The sequence below is a fragment of the Anser brachyrhynchus genome, assembly GCF_964034855.1.
Source record: "Anser brachyrhynchus genome assembly, chromosome: 2".
NCBI lineage: Eukaryota > Metazoa > Chordata > Aves > Anseriformes > Anatidae > Anser > Anser brachyrhynchus.
The window spans coordinates 49138885-49162861 of NC_137695.1; the positions used below are offsets into that span (position 1 = coordinate 49138885).

Below are 23977 nucleotides of genomic sequence, written 5' to 3' on the forward strand. Positions count from 1 at the left end.
TCTGCAGGAGGATCTGGATAGGCTGGACCGATGGGCTGAGGCCAACTGTATGAGGTTCAACAAGGCCAAATGCCGGGTCCTGCACCTGGGGCGTAACAACCCCAAGCAGCGCTACAGGCTAGGAGATGAGTGGCTGGAAAGCTGCCTGGCCGAGAAGGACCTGAGAGTACTGGTTAATAGTTGGCTGAATATGAGCCAGCAGTGTGCTCAGGTGGCCAAGAAGGCCAACAGCATCCTGGCTTGTATAAGAAGCAGTGTGGCCAGCAGGTCTAGGGAAGTGATTGTCCCCCTGTACTCGGCTCTGGTGAGGCCGCACCTCGAGTACTGTGTTCAGTTTTGGGCCTCTCGCTACAGGAAGGACATCAAGGTGCTCGAGAGAGTCCAGAGAAGGGCAACGAAGCTGGTGAGGGGTCTGGAGAACAAGTCTTACGAGGAGCGGCTGAGGGAGCTGGGCTTGTTCAGCCTGGAGAAGAGGAGGCTCAGGGGCAACCTCATCGCTCTCTACAGGTACCTTAAAGGAGGCTGTAGAGAGGTGGGGGTTGGTCTATTATCCCACGTGCCTGGTGACAGGACGAGGGGGAATGGGCTAAAGTTGCACCAGGGGAGGTTTAGGTTGGATGTTAGGAAGAACTTCTTTACTGAAAGGGTTGTTAGGCATTGGAATGGGCTGCCCAGGGAGGTGGTTGAGTCGCCGTCCTTGGAGGTCTTTAAGAGACATTTAGATGCAGCCCTTAGTGATATGGTTTAGTGGAGGACTTGTTAGTGTTAGGTCAGAGGTTGGACTACATGATCTTGGAGGTCTCTTCCAACCTATGTAATTCTGTTATCCTGAACATTTAAAAAATATTTTTGAGGATAAGTTGATGACATCTCAGAAAACTAAAAAAAAAAGCTGTGTATTGATACATGTTTCAGGAAAAGCAATGGCAAAGAGTTTGAGGAGACTGCCAAACAATCAGAAGCATTTATAGGGTATTATGGAGCAAACTACTGAGGCCACAAAACAGTATGTTCAGCAATATTAAAGATATGCCAGTCCAAATCTTGACAGACAAATCCAATATTTTATAAAGTTACATTATAAATACCAGGACTAACCAGGAGAAAGCATCATCACTGGATTTGCATTTTCTTATTTTATTGTATATTTAAAACAAGAAATGTGAAAGCGTTTCCTTTTCACCTAGATTTTCTGAGATGTATGCTGTTGTATACTGTATATTATACATACATTACTATATATAACTGTTATTAATCTTTTCGGGTGTTAGAAAATGGGGGGGGGAGGAGATAATGTATTGTCATACTAGCTTTCTATTGAAAAGGTACCCCACCTACTTAACACTGGCTTTGTAGCAAAATGACGAAAAGGAAGATCCAATACAAAAACATGGCTGGTTAACCAGTCACTAGCTAGAGAGACTCTTTTGTTTGGCAGGTGGTGCCCCAGGGGCTTCTTGTACCTCCTTTGAATCACTCAGTATGAGATGTCATTAAAGGCTGGTCGCCTGTTCAGACCAGGTTAGAAAATATATAACTAGGAAAAAAAATGAAGATGCAAGTCACCTGAGAACCTTAATCACATTAGACCTTGTGAACAGAATCTTCATGTGTTTCAAATGATGCAAAAGCACAACCACACAGAAGAAAACACAACAGAAGTCTGGAATTAAAAAACAGTATACATTCGTTTAAAAGTGCCCAGAAAGTTCGCAGAAAGTTGAAATACGCAGTGGAAAATGCTTTCAGAAATAACATTAACACTACCCCCTTCAAAAATATGAAAATACAGTTTAAAACAAACATGACAAAACAGAACTTTACTGACCATGTTGTTTGCAAAAAGGTGCATGTGATGTCTAGTTTGATATGGCAATCTGGCAATACTTCTTCCCTTCTCATTACTCTAAATGGTCATCAAGAAAAAGAGAACACTATACAAATTTACCTTCCCAAAACAAGGCAGTTATTACAGGTTACAATGTATATTACACAAAATTGTATGGATTATCTCAGATTAAGCTAATTTTAACACTCAAACCTTACACACTTGACAATAAAATATCTGCTTTAAAAAAGACGTTACACTGAGTTTCAGAAAAAGACAAGCCTGTGTTTAAACAGATTCACATTCAATTCTTTTATAATCTCTCCAGGTTGAATTTGCAAATTACATTATCGCAGTTACTTGCTTTAATACAGAGCTTTCTTTTGCATTGTATTTTGCTTTTAGACATCTGAACAATTAATAGTGTATTTGTGACACCATCCAGTGAAATCACAATCTGCCAGACAACATTGGAGTATGCAGCTACATTCTGGAACATAAGAGACCCTTTTTACTTCCGTATAAAGTTGAACAAGTGTCTGACTTGGAAAATAATTTACTTTACACACAAAGGTAACAAAGCAAACATGGTTAAAGTTCTCTCTTGACAGAATATGTTAATGCAAGAGAATTAAGGGAAACAGACTTGGCTGAGAAATACATTCACAGATCTACTTAATATTTAATACTACTCTTGTAAATGTGGTAATATTTGTGGAGTACATCAATGTCCTAACCATAAAGTTATTTTTACCATTATAAACATTTTTTCACAATTATCTCATTTTGCACTTTTAAATATGGAGCTTCACCAAGTAGGGAATGTAACGAGCATAAGCACCATCATGTTTAGTAATCCTGACTTCAAAATACAGCCTCTGAACTGGCAAGCAATTTATTCTGTTTCAAAAGCAATTTTGCTATTGTGTTAGAAAATTGTGCTTCAGTATTTAAAAACAATAGTATAATGAATAATGTATTTTTCATAACTAGGATAAGGACAAAAATCGTTATGTCTTTGTTATCTAGTATTTTTCCACACTTAATTGCTTGAAGTGCTGATTTGCTTTGAGTGACAAATCAATTGAGTATAATCCTAGAAACTTTTATTAAAATAGAGGAGCACTGAAAGCAACATGAATAAAGAAGCCAAAGAAAAGACATCAAAACTCTCAGCATGGATGCTACTAAATCAGCTATGAAGACAGCCATCTTGACAGAAATATGGTTTCCTAAGAAAAAAAAAGAACATTAATATTAAACAATCACAGAATCACAGAATGGCTTGAGTTAGAAGAAACCTTAAAGGTCATCTAATTCCAAACCCCCTGCCATGGGCAGGGACGCCTTACATTAGACCAGGTTGCTCAAAGCCCGATCCAACCTGGCCTTAAACACTTCCAGGGATGGGACATCCACAACTTCTGTGGGCAACCTGTTCCAGTGCCTCAACACCCTCTGAGTAAAGAATTTCTTCCTTGTATCTAATCTAAATCTAAGCTCCTTTAGCTTAAAGCCATTACTCCTTGTCCTATCACTACATCCCTGACAAAGAAGGAGCTCTCCAGCTTTCTTGTAGGCCCCCTTTAGGTACTGAAAGACTGCTATAAGGTCTCCCTGGAGCCTTCTCTTCTCCAGGCTGAACAACCCCAACTCCCTCAGCCTGTCTTCATAGGAGAGGTGCTCCAGCCCCTTGATTATCTTTGGTGGACCTCCTCTGGACTTGTTCTAATAGGTCCATGTCCTTCTTGTGCTGGGTGCCCCAGAGATGAATGCAGGACTCCAGGTAGGATCTCCTGAGAGCAGAGTAGAGGGGAAGAATCACCTCCCTTGACCTGCTGGCCAAGCTTCTTATGATGCAACCCAGGATATGGTTGGCTTTCTGGGCTGCAAGCACACATTGCTGGCTCATGTCAAGCTTCTCATAAAGCAACGCCTCCCAGATCCTTTTCCTCAGGGTTGCTCTCAATCCATTCTCCACCCAGCCTCTATCTGTGCTTGGGATTGCCCTGAACTGAATGCAGGACCTTGCACTTGGTCTTGTCGAACTTCATGAGGTTCGCACAGGCCCACCTCTCAAGCCTGTCCATGTCCCTCTGGATGGCATCCCTTCCCTACAGCATGTCAGCCGCACGCAGCTTGGTGTCATCGGCAAACATGCTGAGAGTGCATTTGATCTCAATGTCCATGTTGACAACAAAGACATTAAACAATACTAGTCACAATATCAACCCCTGGGGAACACCACTCGTCACTGATCTCCACTTGGACATTGAGTCTTTAACCACAACTCTTTGAGTGTGACCATGCAGCCAGTCCCTCACCCACCAGGTGGTCCATCCATCAAACTCACTTCTCTCCAATTTAGAAACAGTGCAGGATATGCTTGTGCACAAATGCTTTGCATAAGTCCAGGTAGATGACCTCAGTTGTTTATCCTCTATCTACCAATGCTGTAACCCCATCTTAAAACGCCACCAGATTTGTCAAGCACGATCTGCCCTTAGTGAAGCTGGGTTGGCTGTCACCAATCACCTCCTTATTTTCCATGTGCCTTAGCAGAGTTTCCAGGAGGATCTGCTCCATGATCTTGCTGGGCGCAGAGAAGAGACTGACTGCCCTGTAGTTCCCCAGGTCTTACTTTTTCCCTTCTTAGAAATGTGGGTTGTTTCCCTTCTTCCAGACACTGGGAACTTCAGACTGCCACAACTTATCAAATATGATGAACAGTGGCTCAGCAACCTCATCTGCCAGATCCCTCAGGACCTGCGGATACATCTCATCAAGTCCCATGGACTTGTGCACCTTCAAGTTCCTTGGATGATCTCAGACATCTTCTCCTAGAGTGGGCAGTTCTTCATTCCCCCAGTCCCTGCCTTTGCCTTCTGGGACTTGGGCTATGCGGCTAGAGCTCTTGCTGGTGAAGGCTGAGGCAAAAAAAGTCATTGAGAACCTCAGCCTTCTCTGTATCCCGGGTAACCAGGTCTCCCATTTTCTTATAGAGAAGGCCCACAATTTCCCTAGTCTTCCTTTTATCACTGACATACCTATAGAAGCCTTTCTTGCTGTCCTTGGTGCCCTTGGCGAAATTTAACTCTAACAGGGCTTTAAGCTTCCCTAATGTGATCCCTGGCTGCTCAATGTCTCGGCATTCCCCCTAGGCTAACTGTTCTTGCTTCCACCCTCTGTAGGCCTCCTTTTTCTGTCTGAGTTTGGCCAGGAGCTCCTTGTTCATGCTGACCTCCTGGCATTTTTGCCTGACTTCCTCTTTGTTAGGATGCATCGCTCCGGAGGTTGGCAGAGGTGATCCTTGAGTATTAACCATCTTTCTTGGGCCCCTCTTCCCTCCAGGGTTTTGTCCTGTGGTACTCTACCAAGCAGATCCCTGAACAGGGCAGAGACCACTCTGCTGAAGCTAAATCAGGGTAGTGAGCACACTGTGCTCCCTCCTCACTGCCTTCTGGATCCCAAACTGCACCATTTCATGGTCACTGCAGCCAAGGCTGCCCTTGAGTTTCATATTCTTCAACAGCCCCTCTCTATTGGTGAGAACAAGGTCCAGCATAGCTCATTGAGAGCTGCAGAGTGGATGCAGAGTTATATGTATCCCATAACTGTTAATGGAAACCATTTTAATTCATTTAAATCTAGTCTGGCTACCTATTTAGATCCCTAGTTAATTTGCATTTTCTACAAGCTTACTGTTAGTCTAAAAGAGCAATGCTCCTCTGATTCAAACATCCAAAAAAGTAGGAAAGTGCAAGGCAATCATCGATGTCCATTTATCTGGTTTAACTCACCTGACAATGAAGCACTGGACATTTGGCTCAATCTCTGCTGCTGCCAGCCACAGGACTCCTCCTGCTTCTGGACATCAGGAGGGGAAAGACTGAGGGGTAGGCAGCACGATCTGTCTCAGCCCTATCCTGCTCTACTTCTAGTAATTCCTCCAAGGTTTAACCTACATGAACACCTCCACAGTCCGAAATAAAGCACGAATTTGCCAAACTGAGGCAGTGCAGTAAGAGGAATAATGAAGAAAGGGGCAGGCCCATTCATATGAAGAGCAGGAATTATTTCTTAGAGGAGAAACCAAAAAAACTACAGCTGTTGTAGGCTGCGTTTTTTACTGACAACAATCCCACAACAAAGAAAAAAACCATGAAACGTTCCACAGCAGCAAGAAAAGTTGTATTAAGTGTACATTCATCCATAAGCATGCAACTTATTTTCATATAACTGTTCCTCTTATTCAAACTTCTAACGTCTCCAGAAAATAATTTATTTGCTACAAGTCACATGAGAACAATCAAATTATAAATACCTTTTTTCCCCAAATATTATTCTGCATTTCTAAAGACCGGAAATTACTTTTTTCCCCTATAATTTCAAACATCTCTACGACTTACAAAGCAGGAAGTTTGCTTGAATTACAGAGCAATCGCCTTGTTCCTAGATTATAAAAGAAGTGGACAACAGAAAAGCTTTCTACAGGTAAATGCGTAGAATTTGAAGAATTTCCTTTAACCTTTTCCTTCAAAAACACAGAAAAAACAGCTTGTCGCTGTGCTTTTCTTTAGCAGTAGTCGTGCCTGTAATGCAAGTGCACACCTAATCAGTATCACTTCCGAAGTCTCTGAATCCAAGTCCTGGCCCAACTATACACACACAAAGAAAATTCTGTTACAAATTCATAAGCACCATCAGGGACCGACTCGCCTGTTAGAGATCTCCATATGGAAGAAAACACTAACCGAAGCAGTTCGATTTTAAATCAGATTACACTTTTGGACAGCTTTTATGGAAGCTAAAGATTTGTAGAACTAAGTTTCTCTATTGAGTTTCAACAGATAACTTTGCTTTTATGTCCTTGCATAGCCAAATCTTTGAAAACCTATTACAACACTCCTGTCACAGTGCACATTTGTCAACCAAACAACAAAATAGAAAAAGTACTTTTACTGTATGTAAGTTTACAACTGAGTTTGTCACTGAAATGAACAATATTTACTGCAATAGACAAGCTAAATCAAGGTGCCCCCAGCCTTTCCCAAGCAATGCAGATAGCGATTCTGGAAAAACATTAGGCTCCATTTTTGATCAACCCTATAATAATTTTCTCTTCCCTAGCACACACCTCCTTGCTAGAGCTATATATGGAAGAAAAATTCAGAAGATCTGCATAGGAACGCTGTCATGAAAAAAGCCACCATTCCTTACTCCCCTTTCCTCACCTTACAAAGCATAACACACACCTTAATGGAACATCTTTTTCAGTCCATGACAGGATGAGCGAATCTCCATTTATACACAGCAGACCTGAGGAAACATCTGCATTCACTAGAACTTATTTTTAATTAGCAGGGAACATCACTGGTCACAACAACAGGGCCATTTTATCACTGTTACTGGGTATTGTTATTGATACTGCAGCTCAATCAATTGCTTTTTCTCCCCTTTCTAAGGAATCCAAATGCCTGCCCAAAGAACACAAATGACCGTATTTGGATACTACTAATAAAAACCAGGAAAGCATGCAAATATAGGGTAAAAACACAGCTTAAACACAAACAACCTGAAAAACACACAGATATACATGCTCATTGAAAGAACTATCATCATCTGCAATAGCAATCTGAACTTCAGTGGTGCAAGTTCTCAAAACATTTTTGTGCCTAAAAATAAGTGTTTCAGATCAGAATTCAGATTATTCTAATAATCATGCTCAATATTACAACTACTTGTCTATAAAGAATATCTTGGTGTGTAAAGAGTAACTAGAATAAACATAAAAGGCCGATCTTTTCCAAATACATAATTCTAAGTAATATCAAGTCAAAGAACTACAACTTATGAAAATCACTTAAAGTTGCTATGTTGTCAAAATGTACTTTTGCAGACAAAGTATAGCAAACCATTTCCTGAGTATGACACCAATACAAGTGTCTTTCTGTGTAAAAATATTTTACAGTTGATATCATGAGCAGCTCAACATGCATGTAATTTGGTTACCTGCATGATTAAAATCAGACTGCTCTGAAAAGTAAAAGGCACAGAAACTAAAATAACGTATGACAACATACACCATGTAAAAGCTCTGAAAGCATTAACATATGGCAAGGCCATTCTTCAGAAGTTATACCTCACACTACTTTGACCTCTTTCCCAGATAAAAATATCAGAATCTAAACCTATACTACATCTTAAAGGTGCCAGTCCCAAAAGGTAACATTAGCCTAAGTATCGAGTCTTCAGAAAGCAGAGTAACACTCAATCCAGGAATGTAAATATGTGAGCAATGAACATAGGACAATTCAAGAAGAAAGTTTTAAAAATTCACTGCTAAAAACTACTGTTTGACGTAAATTGAGAGAGCCTTGAAAACGCAGACCTAACAAGTATGGTACAAATATAACATCCCAAATGTGAAGGTGCCAACTAGACAGCCCTGTTGAAAGATCCAGAATTAAGAGAGAGCATCTCAGGGATGCAGACTAAAAACGACTCAGTGACACTGTTCCTAACACCAGCAGTAAATCTCTGACCAAAAACATACCTAAAGAAAGGCTAACGACAAAGGACAACACGCCCTGCAAAAGAACTGCTGATTTTTTCTTTGATATGAAATTTCGCTTTGCAAAACAGGCAAACACTTTGAATTTCAGGTGAAATCAGTAAAAATCACTGGGACAATACTTTTCCTGCAGAACAAACATACAGGACAGATCTATTTTATAAGAATGGTATAACGGTACTAGATGATCTTTAAGGGTCCTTTCTAAACCATTCAATGATTCTCCTAACTACAATTCTGCAGAGATTTATTTGCACCATTTTTAATCTTTTCTCCCTTATGTTTAAAAAAAAGTATATTTGAATGCAATGCACATTTACATGAATGTATCAGCATAACATATAGCTTTATGTTTTATTCCTCAACATACAAGGAATATCCATTCTGGCTTTTCACACAGTTTATGATACTTTTAGTATTTATCAGGTGAATCTACATTTGTAATTTGTGTTATCACAGAAAATACCAGTACGCCTTGCTTTGAGTTGCTATCTCAAGCAAAAATACTGACCTACAGAAAATCTGCTTAGACTAATCTGATATTTACTTAGTCACCAGTTCCATCTGCCTGTCACTTAGGGGAAAAAAGAGCAGCACACAAGACAGTGGCTCCCGTTTAAACAAAGTGCTATAAGATGATGATAGGAGCTTTCTCCATGACTAAGCTCAAGTATGTCAGTGCACATGCAGACAACTAACAACCAGTACCTTACTCCACCACATTCCCACAGTTGCTCAACTTTAAGGAGCTTCTGTGACCATGTCTTGAGTAAATGGTTAACAAGGCTATCTCTACACAAAAAAAAAGTAGTAAAACAGCATTTATATTCCCAGACTAAACAATTATTGCTTCTGGTGAAACAACAAACGTTTAAAGAAGTTACTGATACTTTGTAACAGTAGTTTCAACACAAATACTCAGAAGTAAATTTACTTTGGTCTTGGCTTTCTCACAGAAGCTATACTAATTTGAATTTTAATGTAAAGATTATAAAGGAAACTTTTAGTTTCAGTCATTTTCAAAATCAGGATGAAATAAGTAGACATGTTCAACTAATAGGTGGGGTAGAAGAGCAGACTGAAATGCAACCTCTGAAAAATCTGTACCTGTCCAAAGACTCTATGAACTTTTGTTCCAAACATTCACAAGTATGCAGAAAAAGAGTATCATAGCAACCAACAATTTAAAAAAAAATTGAAAGTACCACCAAGTATCACTTGCATACAGTCATTCAACAGATGAACTCAGATATACATCAATGTTTGGTGTTTCTAATGATCATGGATGTTTTGCAAGGCTTTCCAGACCCAGTTAAAGCCAAATAAGTCACGAGCTCTCTGTAAACACCGTTCTACAAGAGAACCTACATCCTATTACCTCTGATCTATATATATGTCATCAACAAATAACATTTTGGATTGTTTGTGCAAGTTTTTAATCTCAATTATTACACCTGAACTAAAGAGACCAGCAAATATTTTGTCACTGCAATACAGAATAATACCTGAACTACAAAAACCACATTGGAGTTCAGAACTAGAGCATGTGATTCTAATGAAGAGAAACAACTGGGAGGAGACAGCAACTATCAGAGTAGTTCAACAAAGCTCACTTCAGACAACAGCAAAAATTAAATAAGTCCCAAAATCACTGTACATTCATCAAGTACTATCTGTTGACATTTGCTTGTCTCTATCTTTAGTTAATTCCCTGTGAAACCTAGCCGAACACCTTGGGAAATCTTAAACAGCAGGACTGCATGATCGCTGGGAGCAACTTCCATATAAATGAAAAAATATAAGAACAGCAATCCTGTAATATATTATCTTTGTTTCTATGTACTATTAAAATTTGACTTTTGTATGTATCAGGGAAGTATGTGGATTCAGTGAACTCAACATGAAATACGCAACAAACCACCAGTTATTAAGCAACAAGTATCCCACGTTTACCTGGGCAAAGGAAACTTTAGCCTATTATTTTAATCTATTTTAATTCTCACACGATTGTCTTATGTGCTAATGGCACACAAGACTGACAATTACACATAGCAGTTTCTTAAAAACTGAGTTACCCTATCAGCAAGGAAACTGACAAGCCAACAGCAGAGGTGTTCCACAGCTTGCTTTACCACAGCCACCCGATACACCTTCATTCATAAGTATTAAGTCATTCGTAAGCACACTGCTGTGACCCATACTACACATAATCATGTGAGAAGATTCCTTCCACTGAATGAATATTTTTCATGACACAGGCACACCTCTGTGAATACCTGGAGCACAAATGAATTTACGTAATATTGGACACAGCTGGTAAGACCTGATTTCCTGCTATCAGCTCAGGTGTCCCAACACCTTAACACTATTAGACCAAATAGAGGTGTACACTGACAGTAACAAGTGCAGGACACCTGAACAAACCAAGTAATTTGCTTACAGATAAATGAGGGTTGACCACTGCTTAACTCAGTCCCTTATCAGCTTCAAAATTCCACCAAGCTTCTTGGTTTGCTTACATTTACCTCACATATGAACAAACAGACATTGCACGGTTAAATTCCTTTCTGTGTTTAGCCAATAACTATTCTGATGATGATACCAAACTAACATGAGAACAAGGGTGTTAGTCTCACTGCACATTTACAGTGGTTGTGGAAGTTCTCTGGTCCTCTTTTCCCTTCGTGGCATAAACATAAGCAGCAACTATTTTTCTAGTAGATAATAGATACTTTGTGTTGAAGGACAAAGTGTCGAAACAAGTGTGTGGTGGTTTTACTCGGCTGGGCATCTGAGCTCCACAACAGCTGCTCTCTCACTCCCCCTGATCAAAGAAAATGGGGGAGAAAACATGACGAAAAGGGGCACAAGGGTTGCTCAATAGGGGCTGTGGTCCATCCCTGACACTTTGTCTCCGCCGCTCCCTCACGGTCACTCCCTGCCCCTGCTCCCCGTGGGGTCCCTCCCACGGGATGCCGTCCTGCCCGAACTGAGCCTGCGGGGGCTGCCCACAGGCAGCAGCTCTTCAAGAACTGCTCCCACATGGCTCCGTACCACGGGGTCCATCCCCCAGGAGCAAACTGCTCCAGCACGGGTCCCCCACGGGTGGGCGGCAGCTCCCCCCAGACCCCCTGCTCCTGCGTGGGCTCCTCTCCACGGGCTGCAGCTCCGGCCCGGGGCCTGCTCCTGCGGGGGCTCTCCATGGGCCGCAGCCTCCTCCAGGCCACATCCACCTGCTCCACCGGGGGCTCCTCCACGGGCTGCAGCGTGGAGATCTGCTCCGTGTGGGACCCATGGGCTGCAGGGGGACAGCCTGCTCCACCAGGGGCCTCTCCACAGCCCGCAGGGGAACTGCTGCTGCGTGCCTGGAGCACCTCCTGCCCTCCTGCTGCACTGACCTTGGCACCAGCAAGGCTGTTTCTCACTCCTCTCTCTCTCTGCCAGCTGCTGTTCCCCAGCAGTTTTGTTTTTTTTTCCTCTCCTTTCTTAAATCTGCTCTCACAGAGGCACAAAAAACATCACTTATTAGCTCAGCCCTGGCCAGCAGCAGCTCCCTTTGAAGCTGACTAGAGCTGGCCCTTATCTGACATGGGGCAGCTTCTGGATTCTTCTCACAGAGGCCACCCTGCAGGCCCCCAGTACCAAAACCATGCCACGTAAACCCACTACGAAGTGGCACATCAATCACTTTCTCCAAGCTTTCTATAACTATTAAAGTTGAATAATTGCCTAATAGTGTAATTGTTAATAACTGGAATACAAATTTTTACTTCAAAATGGATTTCCCTGGTTTCTAACCATAGACCATAATCAGTTCTCCATCCAATCTTATACAGAATCATACAGTCTCAGGTATATAGCATCACCAAGTTTCTTTAGGTGCATGGGGAAAACATTTCAGCTTTTCAGTATGTGCTAATGGTCAGCCAAAGTACCCTCTAGTACAAAAGTGCAGTTAAGTCCAAACACAATGAGAAAACCTTTGTCCTTACTGCTGAACTAACTACAGCAACAGAGGCAGACTTCCACAGGCTGGTTAGCTCAAGCAAAAGAAATTGTCCTAAAAACTAGCTTTGAGGCCACGAAAGGTTAGCAACTGTTTTGTTGCATTATCTGAAGTTGCCAATAGCAGGGCAACAAGTTCAAGTTAAAAACCACTAACACACTGCAGTTAAGAATCTGTGTATAAGCTTTCAAAAGAGGCAATTTTCAAAATGTAAGTTCTCTGCTGAAGAAACAAACAAATCATGGCAAGTCACAGGTTCCTGAGAGCCCATAAACCACAGTGTCGGATTAATTCTGAGATTTGAAAAAAATCTGTTGTTTTTACCAGTGTTTGTCTCTAGTCATCTTCCGAAGTATGAATTACGCCCTTTTAGGCTAAATTATTATGTATATATGCCTGTGATAACTTCCTACATATCCGAGACCTCAGTGACTTCACTTCAACCCTATTAGGACTATCTGCAACTTCAGGACCTTTGCTGTAGTTTCCACAGGAACGCAAGGCTTCTTAAAAGCGTATGGTGAAGATAAAAGTTAGCAAAGGAGGATAAACCATGCATGCATAAAGGCTTAGGAGATGTAGTCCAACTATAGTTTTAAGTCATGATTTATGAGTTGTACCTGAACTAACGTGCCTTGCTCTATTTCCTCTTTGTCTTTACATACGTCACCTGCAGTAGAATCTAGACAAGCATTTTTTTATTATTATTATTTTTTTTTAAAAAAACAGGTCCACAAGGACACCTTCCAAAGCACACAACAAGTTCTCTCAAATTCAGGGCATGGTATTATTGAAGGTGAATGTTCAACCTAACCAACTAACCCTAAAATATATATAAAATTAAGTAACTAATGCGAGTAAGAGTTCATGGACTTCCTCAGGGCACAAATTTTAATCAAGTGATCAAAATAAATAATCAGAAGTAATAAACACACCTGTTAACTTTTAAATGTTTTATAAGCCTACAACTAGTTGAACAGAACTAATTAAAAACATAAAAAATCATTTGTGTGGAGGACTGGTAAAATAAATACATATTACCTGCACTTGAGAAGCATACAGATTATGAAAGACCGTAACTCTGAAGGGTGTAACAAACTACAAGGAATTAAATCCATAAACTTTGAAGGGAAGTGTTGATCAAATAAGACAGAAGTTAAGAAGCAGATCTATAATGAATCAGTAGTTCCTTGATGGATCTTACAGCTTCCCAAATCTGTTTATACGTCCAGATTTAAACAGTTTGTATAAATAACTGCAATTATTGCCTGAAAACATACCTTCCATAAATCTATGTACTCACCTGACTTATGAACTTGGCCCATCATATCTATAGCACTTTTCAAGTTACCAAAATTGGCTCCTGGGTAACCTACAACAGAATCACCTGATACCTTTGACAGACTAAGTGTTTGCCTATATAATCCTTCCCTTTTTCTTCCAAGGGAACACCTACTGAAAGGCTTATAGATCACATGAAGAGCTTCCCTGCTTCAATTCTCTGAGAAATAGGTATGATAACGCTGCCCTCCCTTAAAACAGAGGATAAGCCTATTACATATTGTCAGACGTTCAAATACTAGTGAAACGGGGAACACTACTACTGTAGGCTGTCCTATAAGAGTTATCTTCTATGAATATTTGCAAGCTCATCTATTAATTTAAGCCTAAACTGCTTTGCGTAGTTTTAAACTACCTTTTCTGCTAGGTATTCCACTTAGAGAAAGAAATACTTTTTTATTCACAATGGACTATTTGAATTAGAACAGCATCATCAACTATTCTGTGCTTAGGAAGTTCATTTACTTTCATACATTACAAGTGCTCCCTCCAGTTCTTGTGCCCATGAGCAGTATCTTAAAACAAAAAAGTCAACTCACACAACTATAATCATAACTGACATTGCAGGAGTGCTGCCCAATGGACATATGAAGAAGTATGGGGTAAAGTGCTTCCTTCCAGGCAATGATGGTATTCGTTGAAGTCATGGAAAATAGCAAAGCAAAAAACAAACAAGAAAACCCCATTCACTCCTTGGCTGAAGGCTTAATTTGGTAGCAAACCTCCGAACCGGCTTGTTCAAATTTCTTGACCCCTCTCCCCCGCGAAAAAAGAGCGCGTTTTAAGAAACCCGGGGTCAGTTCTGACACTCGGGCAAGCCCGAGCGCCACACGCCGAGGCGCGGCAGCCGCCCCGCAGCGCGTTTACCGGCGGCGCCCTGCGCAGCGCACTCGGTGCGGCCGGCTGCCCGGGCACAAGGGGCCGCGGAGCCGCGGGCGCTGTGCGTGTCGCTCCCCGGGGCCGGGCAGGCGGAGGCCGCAGCCGCCCGGCCGGGAGCAGCGCCCGCCGCACAGCCCGGCCCGGCTCCGCGACCCACCGCCGGGACGAGGCAGAGCCCCGGGGCCGAGGAGGGCGGCGGGGGACAGGCGGGGACCGCCGCCGCCGCCCCTCGGGGGCCGCCACCTGCGCCCCGGGGCCGCCGCGAGGCTGTGCCGCCGCGCCGCCGCCCTGCCCTGCCCAGCCGCGCCGTGCCCGTACCTGCTGTGCCTCCGCGCGGCCGAGGCGCTGCTGTAATAGGCCGCCCGGCGCGGGTCGCGGCGCGCTACCGGCTGCAGCGGGATCTGGTCCGCCATCTTGGGGCGCCCCGCCGCCGCGCCGGGTGCGGCCCGGCCCTGACGTCACGGCCGGCGCACGGCGGCAGGAAGGCAGCGCCGGGGAGGGGCCCCCGGCATAAACAAGGGGGCGGGGGGCGGGTGGGACGCGGCGGGCCTCGGGCCGCCCCCCGAAGCAAATAAAGGCGCTGTGGATGGAGGGTGGTAGCTTTCTGTCACTAAGCAGGGACGGGTCTTGCGAGCCGGAGGTGTTCTGACAGGGAAACGGGCGTTGTGTAAAGTCAAGGATAACGAGCCAGCCTATGGGGTCTCGTAAGGGAAAGGTCAATGCACAAGTCACCGAAGGAAAAAAATAAACGTTTGGAAGATTAGGAGTGCACAGACCTACTGGAGGATGTCATCGTTTGATATGAAATCGGATGCCAGAAGAGCAAAACGCCTAACACCATCACAAATAGAGACTTCCAGCAAAAGTATAAAGAAGGGCAATAAATATATTTCTTAATGTATATTCAGTATTAACAAAAAATAAAAGGGAAGGGAAGGGAAGGGAAAGGAAAGGAAAGACAGGACATCTCTCCAATGACAAAAATCTTCAGCTATTTTACAGAATACCAGGGCCTATAGACATTATTCACTAGATCAAGATCTTTGGCAATGAATCTCTTGATTATGCAAATTACTTAAAGGTGGCAGTAAGTTTTCTAGGATGCAGGGTTTTTCCTTTTATTGCTTTGAAGATACCAAATGGCAAAAAGATGTTAATGGTGCTGCTGAAACCTTTAGTCTCCTGGTTTGAGGCCTGAAGTGTGCAGTGTGGTAGCAGCAGCACTGGCATCCAAGGACAACAAATGGATGAAGGTTGCACTCCCCAGTGCCAAAGTTGCTCTGACTTGCCAGACATTTCAGACTGAAATGTTACCGTTTTTGCAGTACAAGTACATGTGACCTGAAAATAAAATCTGCATATCAAAATTTTGGGTGAAGAACTAAACTACAAGCTACATACCTCAAAGAACTGAACAGAGTAGGAGGTGTCTCAGCTGTAGTTTACAAAGGACATTAACATTTATATGTAAGTCATGCTATCTTGTGGGATGGGGCCAGCATGTCAGCAACATGGCCCTCAAAAGTCTGGTACTGTGCTTCCTCTCACATGAATTCAGGTTATTCTGCAGGCCATTACCAGCGCAGCCCCACTACCAGTCCTGTGGCACGGCCCTGATGTGGAAGCTGCCATTGAGAGCCACAGAGCCCAGCACATCCTTGTCCCAAGAGATTTCCTATTGGCCTTGGGTTATTTAACAAAGGCAGAGGTGGTTTCTGAGTGTCCTTCTACCTTAGAACAAAAGGGAATGGTCAATATTGAGGCACCTTAATACACAGTGGATATTGTACAGCGGATAATACACTGAAGGATGCTCCGATCTTATAGAGCAAAGATCATGAAGCACTGGCAATGCTTAAGATCACTTGCCAAGTGCAAATATTTCTAAGCAATATTTTGACTTTAAGCACATTATCTGGTTACTGGAGTCACCAACAGTACTAGACCACTCAAAATTGTAGCTGGAGAGCAGGAACAACAGTTGCACAGGATGTGGAGGCACAGGGCTCATAGGAATGAATAAAAGCAAAATCCCTCTGCTGGGTGTGTGTCAAGACTTTGGTGGGTATTTGAAGAAAACACTCAGAAACACCAACAAGGGGGCAGAAATTTATCTAGCTCTGGAACTGCAATAATCATTATAAAGTTGATGGTAGTACACTGATAAAATCACAGAATTGTAATTTAGGTTGGAAGGGATGTCCAGGTATCATCCAGATCAAGCCCCTGCTCAAAGAAGTCGAGTTTGATCTCAGGTTGCTCAAGGCCACGTTCAGTGGTATATTTAACACCTCCAGGACAGCAAAGCATTTCTATAACTTCTTTTGGTTAGCTGCTGTAGTGATAAACAAATTGTGATGATACCACCCGTGTGATAAATTGCTAATAAGTAATTAGAGAAGAAAATGACTTTTTTTTTTTTAGTAAATCAAAGGCCAAGAGAATGAAAAAATTGAACATTTATCTTTTTAAATGCATGCAATTTTGTTTCTTTCAAATATCTGTTTAAAACATGCAGTTGTGATAGTTAGTGGAAACGTATCTCTATCTCAGCTTCTTGATCAAGCTTGATCACTGCTTTTCTGCATCAATATTTTCATACAACGCTAAAAGCTTCGCAAATCAGATACTTTGGTTGTGTGGCATTTATCATCATGCAGTTCTGCCTCTAGATTTTCATGTAATCATGTTTTATGGTGGTTGTTTTGTTATTTTTAGAGAAAATTCTTAAAATTTATATCAGTTTTTTTTTTAATGTAAAATTGAGACTTTAGCATATGATATCGAAGGACTTCACAAGATGTCCATAACAAGCCTGCCTGCGTTTTGAAAATAGTGTATCCATTTCTATTTAGAAATCCTAAAAGGTCACAGAATAAACTTGCTTTTGATCTGGATTTTTCCAGTCAGGCATCTCAGGCAGGTATTATTTTGCAAAATGAAAAAAAAAAAATCATTTCAGGAGAGAAATTCTTTTGTATTTGTTATTAAATACTGGCTAACTAACATTTATCACTTAAATATCATCATAACACCATTCTGAAATAAACTTTCTATATCATTCTTTCCGTATTTCTTTTTTTGCATCTTTTTGCATGTATAACAAGTGGCAGCAATCCAGAACCTATGATTTATGGATCTTGTGAACTCTTGATTTAACTAGAAATGAGCAGGTATGGAAATTGTTTTTCATTTGTTACATGGATCTGCTACAGGTGCAGAATCTATCTGTAACTAGTTCTGCCTGATGTCCCCAGAGGGCATTTTATAATAATTTATACTTTCACTGCCATTCTACTTCTGTTGTAAATGTTCAAGGTTAAGTGCTCCCTCCCTCCTAATCCTCTGCATGTCTGGGTTAGGGTAGAGGGGAAGACTAAAGACAGTTTGAAGATAATTCATTCTACACTGTCATTCTCAGAGCCAAATGTTAAAATCAGTTACACTAACATAAATCTAAAAAAATAAATCTAAAATCATAAATCTAAAATTTAATCGTGCTACTAAAATCAGTTGAATATAAAACAAAAGTAATGAGTTTCAGGAAGGTTCATATAGAGTTATGAAAACAAACAAACAAAAAAACATTATTTTTATACTAAGTATTTTCTCACCCCATCCTGCAAAGAACCTCATTGTGGAACTTTTCATCAGTGATGAACCAGCTCAGAATCTGCCTCCAGATTTTCAGGAAATTGCAGATTAGTCCAAGACATCTAGAGGCATAAAAAATCCCTGTCAAAACCTTAGCACAGCAACACAGAGTGCAGGAAAGAATCCTGTTGTCTTTATAGGATGAGCCAAAGGCAGCAAGAAAGTTTAAACCGAATCATTTCTTACACAGTCAGAGTGAAGGAGAATAAATACAAAAAAGAGGGAGCTAAAACAGCTACAGTTATCAGTTTTAATAATTCTAATAGTGCTTCCATATCTTAAATCCATATTATTAGGATGTAGCAAAATTGTATTCTTGCTATAGGAAAGAAAAAAAATAGCAATATTTTTTTCTCTGAGAGAATCCTTGTTTTAAAAGATTACTGCAGACAATGAGGCCACAGGCAATGCCGCTACACAACAAAATCAATAGGTTTAGAAGCACCAGCAAGTAAAAATAATCATAGAAAATATTACTGTACTATCAAACCAAACTCAGACACAATAGGTAATAGGTAATGGAAACAAAACACTACTTACTGTGTTGTCTACATCACCACAAAACAGAAAATTCTATTTCTCTACATTGTATTTTTAATATTCACAGCATTCAGTGTTTGTCAATTAATTTGTGCTCCCAGCTGTTACATTTCTTTCAGACCTTTCTTCAAGGTCTTCTCTTTGGTAAATGTCAGCTCTCTGCAGCTCTGCAGGATTTACGGACTGCTAAATCTCTTCCTCCTTTTTAGCCCGTCCTTACCAAACTGTGGGTCCCACAGCACAGGCTTCACACCAGCTGTGTGCCACCTCACCTGTGTTCTACACAATATTTCTATAAGAATAGAATACCAGGAAAATCTCTTACAGTTAAAGCAGCAAAATTGCATATATGCTGTATTTTGGGTTGTGCCAGAGATGTATCTTCCAGTTAGTAATAAGTCTGGCGGAAAAGGTGTTTTCTCCAATTCACTGGGCAACATATGAGGCAAAACAACAACAACAGTAATAATAATACTAATAAAATATTAAAAAAATAAAGCAAATCCTAGAGTACTTAAATCAAATTGTTTTGGAAACAAATGTACACTTTGGTGACTTCTGATACAAGTATCAGTCATGTCTTCATTTAAACTATTAATTGTTATTGTTGATAAACAAAAGGAAAAAAAATAAAAAACAATGTAAATTAAATATTTCTTCAATATATATCAAAAATCCAATACCTTTTAATTTCTAATTAGATTCTGAGATAATCTTTCTCATCCTTATAATATATCTAAATTTAATGCAATTTTTTATTGTTTTATTTTTGTTGTAATCGGACAAAAATACTTTAGACTCAAAACTTTTTAGCTGGATTAGCAACTTCTGATCTTGTAAAACCAGAGACTAGGCAATAAAATATTTCCATGTTCTCTGGTGCAAATCAACAAGAAAACACACGAGCACTGTGAAAGGACACAAATTTTTTGAGTGTTCTCTGTGGATTTATTTTAACAAATTCCACACTGTTGATCTTTCAAATAAATAAATACAGCTGCTTTAACTACTCCTTGAAACTGAAAGAAAATGCACCCATAGATTAATTACAAATCTTGTGTTGTTTCAGAGATTCTGAAAAGGTCATGGAAGGACAAACAAGGCCCAAGTGTAAACTTGAGTTGTGATCGATGGTATCAAACTCAGTGGATGTGATTTGCTTTTGCAGTTTCTGTTACAATTGTACCCAAAAGCTTTAAGTGGGATTAGGGGGGTCTTTGTTCTGAGAGCTATACAGAAGGGGATAAAGAAAAAAAGTTCCTAGATGATAAGTGACAAAATACTTAGTGTTTTGTATAGTATATCTTTCAAAAATCAGAAATTAATTTCAACCTCCTCTTTCTCTGGCATCTCTTTGTGTCTGCCCCAGCCACCAGCTCAGGCTCATAGCAAATTTATTTCTTGTTTTCCTCAGACCTACTTCTGGAACCCCTCTCCCCTCAATCATTGTAGATAACAAGAGGTCTGGCTACTAGTAAAACCTAGACATAATTTCTTTGTATACTTATTTCACTCTAACAAGCAGTTTGAATCTTGCAGATTTTCTTTGTATAGTACGTCTAAGATACTTATCCATGTAAGACACATAATTTTTTACCTTCCTAGCCTCATGACTGCTACCACACCCTTTTTGTGTTACTGGGAATGGCAGCTACATTCAGATCAATTCGGCATGAGATGAAGAAATCATTTTCACAGCTCATCATTTTCAATGTCTTGTCTCCTCCTGTGTCTTTCCTCTAGCTTCTTCCCCAATATTGCATTGAACTTCAGTCTGTTCCTACTCAGCTCATTGTCCCTCTCTTAGAGGTAGTTTTCCATTACTATTCAAAAGATAATTACAGTGGGTTTTGTCTGTTTGTATAATTTGCAAAGATTTTCCCAGACCTTGGGGAATTCCCTGTAAATGTACAAAAAAAAAAAAAAGAAGAAAAAAAAAAAGTGGTGGTGGTGGGGGATAATTGTTCTTTCTCAGAACTAGAAACAGTCAGCTTCTTCAACAACACAAACTGAAACCAGAGTTGCCCTCAATAGTACTGGATGAAGAGCATCAGCTGTGGTCTCCAAAGTACCAGGATAAAGACTGATCAGTCTACAAACACAAATTACCTGCAGTTTGCAGTATCCTTAGCTGGTTTTAATTTAACCAAATCTGGAAGAATTGGTAACCAAACACAGCATTTGTGAAAGTAGATAATGTTGTTGTGAAGAGCTTTAAGACTGAATGCGAATATGTACTTTGTAAAGCAGACAAGATAGGTTATCCACAAAAACTGGCAGTGATCACATCTGTTGTTAGAAATGTGCATTGGTTAGAAATAATGCATAGAGTCTGAAATACATTGAGACTGAACTCACCGGGATCCTTCTTGGACTACAGAGGCACAGAGTCAGAGTCCATGACATTAGTAAGAATAATTATATAATCAAACTTCTAGTTACAAGATGCAGCAAGCCAACAGATGAAACAAGATTAAAATAAACAACTAAGGGAAGAGAAATAACTGACCCAGATATTCCATGCCATATGATGTCATGCTCAGCAGTGGAAGTTGGAATAAAGAAGGAGGAAGGAGGGGACATTCAGAGTGATGACATTGTTCTTCCCAAGAAACCATCATGTGTGATGAGCCCTGCTTTCCTGGAAGTGGCTGAATACTTGCCTGCCGATGGGAAGTAGTGACTGAATTCCTTGTTTTGGTTTGCTTGCACGTGTGGCTTTTGCTTTACCTAGTAAACTGTCTTTATCTCAACCCATGACTTCTCACACTTCTACTTTTCCAATTCTCTCTGCCATCCCACCTGGGGAGAGTGAACGTGTGGCTGTGTGATACTTAGCTGCTTGCCAGGGTTAAACAACAACATTGAGGGGATGTATTTGGGGAATGCCCTATGATGCCAAGAGCAGGTTCTCTGTGGAGGGAGTGGAAGCTTTATGTTTAGATACTATCAAGAGAAAGCGTGGTAGTTCTGAATGTTTTGCTTTAATCTTTCTGCTTATGAGATAGAGGCATAAGGAGGAAAAGGAAAAAAAAAATTAGACATAATGTGATCTTTTGTGCAACTAATAAAACCCAAGTACTGGTACATATCAAGAAAATATTTACTTCTCACAGCTGAGCCTATTCATAGCATACTGTAGGCTCTGCCACTTACAGAAAGAGAAGACACTCCTTAAATCCAAAGGCAAAATTTCACCTCTGTTCATATTCAGGACATGAGATGCAAAAGCAAGAAAAAAAAAATCCCTGGAAAAGCATTTTGCATACATACCTACACATGCTAGCTAAGACATTTAGATAACTAAAATGACCATTTCCTTTGTAGTACTATAAGTTGTAAACTTTAAACTCTAACTTGTTGAAATGAGAAGGTCCTCATCAAATGCCTTTTAATGAATAGGTCTTCCATTTATAACTGCCTCTCTCATATGAAACACACTAGGAGAGAAAAACAGCAATTATTTATAATAACTTTATTGGGTATAATTTTCATCTGTCTTTGAAAGCTCCGCCTGCTGTTTTCAGGCTGTGCATGTTAAACAGAAGTGCTTACACTTGACCTTGCTCTTGATCCACTCTTTGTGCACAGCAGTGCCTTTCTTCTTCTGAAAGATAGGTACAATTTGTGTCCACATAAATTATACTGTACTTGCTATTAACATTCTTTTATCTGGTAAATTACTTGCACTGATTATGTTGAAGACTGTTCTATGAGCTGTTGATAGTGCAGGTCTATGATTTGGATGTAATATGTCATTCTTAATTTAGGACAAGACTGAAAGGAGATGACAGCTTGCTATAACACAAGCAAAAAATCAGGTCCTGGACACATGCAGTCAGGAAATAATCCATGGTAGTACTTGCAGCAGGAAGTGTGTTCAGCCTAGGCATCCTGGCTAAATTCCAGCTTCAGCAATTATGCTGTCTAAATCTTCCTATGTTTCCAAATGGGTGATAATGGTATTTTCATTTATTTCATGCCTCAGATTCATGGGGCGCTTTAGCATAGATAACCTCCATCCTATTTTTCACTGGAGCCGGAACAAACAGGGAGTTATCCATACTTCCTTCAATTGACAAATAGTTAAAACTGTTAGTTACTGTAAGTTACGCTACTGATTGTCCAAGGCAGGGAGTCTTGAAATCATGAGCTGGATGAAGTGTACAAGGCTGCACCCTCTTGTATGAGGGAGAGAAAACAAAGGACTTAGCCTTTCATTTACACAATCCAACCTCTTAACAACAGGTTCTAAGCAACTCATTTGACATTGAATAAAACTCACAGCACGTTTATGTTGGTGGTTTTCACATGAGGGCCCAACAGAAAGTATAAGGAAACAAGAACGTATGGTAACAAACAACAAAAAGTAGAAAGAAGACAAATATATTAGGTAAATTGCTCTGCCTTTGTGTTGATTTCTGCACGGTGCTGATCTCTTCATAGCAGGTTCTCAGAACTTTCACTGGTATAGGAAAAAAAATTGAGGCTGCTGCTCTTCTTGCAGTCTGGCTTCTCTGAGTATCCGTCACCAAAAAGACCTCCTGCATTTTATTCACTCAAAGATTACAGTTTCTCCCTGTCACTAATGAAAAACTTCAAGAGATTAAAGGCAGAAGAATTTTTTTTGATGAAGTATAAGAATCTCACTCTTCTGTAAGCTAAGGTTTTATTTTTATAGGAGTAGAGATTTGTTTAATGCAAATCAATGCAAAACCAACCAACCAACCAACCAAACATTACCCAACCATAAATACAGCACATGAAGCACAAAGGCAAGAAAGAAGGAGCTGGGAGAAAGGTTTGGCTCCTCTTGACAAGTGCAGATTTGTCTTGTCAGTATCCTATGGAAATGATACTTGAGTCTTCTTCTGGAGCTCAGAAAATATGACTGTTCTCAGTTCTAAGCTAGGTTCATTAAAAATGCTCAGACAAAATTGTTTTGATGAAAAATTGGATTCATAATTAGACACATATTTTGAAGTCTTTACCATTAATAAAATAAAAGAGATAGTGCCTCTTTCTATGAGTTCTGAGAAGCCTAAATGAAAACCAGTCCAGCCACAATATCAGTGTTTTTGACAAAGTGAAAAAAGTCTGATTGAGGCAATGCTAGGCTCACTAAAATGCTTCTGCAGCTGTTCCTCCTTTCCAT

The 23977-nt window shown here is 40.6% G+C and overlaps 1 protein-coding gene across 5 annotated transcripts in view; it reads right to left on the minus strand.

The window, feature by feature from the left end:
- The window catches only part of ATP9B (ATPase phospholipid transporting 9B (putative)), a 179128-nt gene extending 164026 nt beyond the window's left edge, over positions 1-15102 (minus strand). For all 5 annotated transcript variants that reach the window (XM_080581008.1, XM_080581010.1, XM_080581009.1 and 2 more), the window contains exon 1: positions 14947-15102. In XM_080581008.1, coding sequence (XP_080437134.1) covers positions 14947-15041 — 95 coding nt within the window. In that variant the 5' untranslated portion in view covers positions 15042-15102. The remainder of the gene's footprint in view (positions 1-14946) is intronic.
- Between the last annotated feature and the right edge of the window lie 8875 nt (positions 15103-23977).